Raw genomic sequence first — 3,062 nt, 5'->3', positions numbered from 1 at the left:
GACCACCGCTGGTCCTCGGTAACACTCCCACATAGCAGGTCTGAGAGGCCACAGAGACCTCTGAGATTACCCTCTACGATAACACTCAAATCATAACAACATCGCTCTCCTCCATTCTTTTCAGTACAGTTTTGACTTCATGATGCACTCAATGGAAGGGACCAGACAATGTTTAAAAGGAGAAATTACACTAAATACACTGACCTTTGATGAAAAGTTGGAGAAGGGGCAAGAGCTGGCCTCTATAGCCACCTCTTGTTCCTTCTGCCAACCCCACCCATCCATTATTTCCCAAGCCATGTCTTGGTTTGCTTGGGTTTTTTGTTTGGTCCAGTAAGAACCTACAGGCAGCTTAAAGACACACACACACACACACACACACACACACACACACACACGGCTGTGATTAAAACAATCCCCAACTCCTCTTCATCTCTTTTTTCTTAAGTTTCCTTTATTAATTGAATTTTTTAAAATCCCGTTTCATCTCCACGTGCGTTTTCCCATCGTTCTCCAGGCTAAGGAGGGACCCTGAGGAGGGCGCTCCCCACAGCAGTCCCTAATGGGACAGAAGGGTACTTCAGTCAGTCCCGGTGCGCCCCCTCCTCCCCCGGGGCCCCTTCCCAAACACCATCCGGTCTCCAAAGGCTGGAGTAAGCTGCGCGGCTGTAGCCCGCGCTATAATCGTAGGACACCTGATGCGGCGCCGGCGGCGGCGGCAGGGTGCAGTCCGGGAAGAAGGGGGCGAAAGAGGCCAAATGGCAGGTCCCGTCCTCGCCGCCGGGAGAGTCCGAGGGAGCAGGGTACAGGGGGCGCAAGGACTCGTTCAAGGTCAAACTGCCGCGGGCTGCAGCCATGGGCGACTTCTTGGTCGGGGCACAGCTCGGGGCGCTCCAGGGCTCAGGGTATATTAGGTTTCCCACCATCGCTGGCGGGGGCTCAAAAAGGCCAGGCTCCAGCTCCAAGGGTCCGCGCAGAGCAGCGGCTCCGGTGGGGAACACGTCAAGAGGCTCTGCGGCAAGCAAGACGCCCGCCTCGGTGCCGGCGCCGTAGTCTGACCCCAGCAACTCGAAGAACTCCACGGCCTCCGCCCCTTTCTCCAGGTCGCCCAAGCTCACGCCAGGCCCCGACGGGCCACACCCGCCGCCGCCACCGCCCGCCCGGGAGGGCTCAGTGAAGAAGGACGGGGGCAGATTTCGGGCCCGCAGTGGGACCTTCCTTGCTCCCGGGACCGCTGAGCCCCCGGCGGGGCCAGACGCTTCCCCTCCCGCGCCCCCGGAGCTCGTTCCTCCAAGGCCGGTCACTGGCACTGCCACCGCACCCCCCACTGGCTCGGCGCCCCCGGAGACGTGGCGCAGCGAGTCAAACAGCGCTGCCAGACTTCGGCTTTGTAGGCTGGCGGCTGCCGCGGCCTGCGACGCCTCCCGCCGGGGGGCGGCCTTGCCATGCACCGGCGCCGCGGCCGTCGAAGCGCTGGGGGCGGCTAGCGGCCGCTTGGCGGGCGTGTCGGCCGCGCTGGGGGAGGGTGGGCCCGGGGGCGCGGCGCCCATGAGGCCATTGCAGCGCTTGATCTGCTTCTGCAGGTACTTGCGGTGGTTCACCTTCCGCTTCGACTTGCCGGGCTTATCCAGCGCTAACTTGATGTTGCTGGACGCCGAGTCGATAAAGCTGAGTAGATCTCGAGTGGCCTCGCGTACGTCCCCTCCTTCTGCTCCCGACAGCAGCGCTCCCGCCGGCGCCCCAGTCTCCTCGTCCTCGAAACAGCAGCCCTTGTCTAAGGCTCCGAAGGTGCTCCCCAGTCCGTCCGGGGAGCCTCCGAAGCCGAAGGGCACGAAGGGGTGCGTGCTAAGGAGCGCCGCCTGCACCGCCATCGCCGCGGCCCCCGGACCGTCCGCAAAGTAGATGGTGCGCCCCAGTCCGACTCTTGCTTGCTACCAAGGCCCGGTTCCGGCCCCCGCGCTGTGCGCGCGGCGCTGCCTCCTTGCTCTGGGACCGGCTCGCTGCTCAGCCTCCCGGGGGAGCTCATTAGATCTTGTAAGCGAGAGGCGGAGGGAGGGAGCGCACGGCGACCGCCCCGGTGGCGAAGGGGAGGGGCTTACTTAGCCTGGCTTGGTGGGACGCGGGGCGGTGGGTGGGGGGGGTCGTCCCTTTTCCAGTCTTCTGGGCTTTCTCAGTCCTTAACCCCTTACTTTCCCTTTGCCCCAGGACGTTTCTTTAGGCAATTTCCAACCGCCAGGGGCAAGGAGAAGATGGCCTGTCCTCAAACTTCAGCGGGAGACTGGCCGGAGGTAGGGAAGGCAGTGGTCCAAAGACAGGGTTTCTGCTCCAAGTCTTGTAATAATGATAGCTACCGGCTACTGGGTGCATGCCTGTGCCAGATGTTGTCGATGCATTATCTCATTAATCCCTAAACCACAGCCTTGTGAATTACACATTACTATCACCATTCAACAAAGGAGGAAACTGGGCCTCAAAGAAGTTGGCCCAAGCCCCATCTATTCCAGTTTAATTATAAAGCCATTCCAGAACAAAACTAGTATTCTTCCTTAGCTTTGTTTTATCTCATCAGAGAAGGAAACTAGTTTCTTTGAGCTCTAGCTAGAGCTAGAGTCCAGGACTCTAACCAGAGCATCCCCAGGACTCTCAAGTGCAATGCTATTTCTTCTACCCCTTGATTGTTAGAAGTAACGATTAGCTTCCAGTAAATTGCAACCAGCCCTTGACCCATGATTTATTAGCACAAAGACAACAAAAGGGAAATGAGAAAGGAATCACTCTCACTAAACCACCTCTTGCTTCACACCTGCTAGGGCAAAAGATGAACTGGTTGTTCTTCTGAAACTCTTGCATTTTGAGGATCACCTTGGCATTTGACCCACTTTCAACTGGACATTCCTCAGGGAATAGAGAAAATGAGCAATATGGTAGAACCTGGAAGGCGATTTAGAAAAAAACCTGGTTTCTGGGTTTAGCTACTCAATACCCCTGTGACTTAAGTTGAGATCCTTGCCTTGCTGAGCACATGCCTTTGGGCAAAGGAGCCAGTCATGTTTTGCACAGCT

At 58.0% G+C, this 3,062-nt stretch overlaps 1 protein-coding gene across 1 annotated transcript; it reads right to left on the bottom strand.

Annotated features, from left to right (window-relative positions):
• Nucleotides 1-483: 483 nt before the first annotated feature.
• On the bottom strand, nt 484-1,985 carry FAM181B (family with sequence similarity 181 member B). The gene has a single exon (XM_081279755.1). It carries the CDS (start codon nt 1,869-1,871, stop codon nt 585-587), a length of 1,287 nt encoding a protein of 428 aa, XP_081135881.1. The 5' UTR covers nt 1,872-1,985; the 3' UTR covers nt 484-584.
• Between the last annotated feature and the right edge of the window lie 1,077 nt (nt 1,986-3,062).

The sequence above is a fragment of the Spermophilus citellus genome, assembly GCF_964194105.1.
Source record: "Spermophilus citellus genome assembly, chromosome: 2".
Lineage (NCBI taxonomy): Eukaryota > Metazoa > Chordata > Mammalia > Rodentia > Sciuridae > Spermophilus > Spermophilus citellus.
Note: the sequence above shows the minus strand (reverse complement) of the source record. Positions and strands in the feature narration are given on the sequence as shown.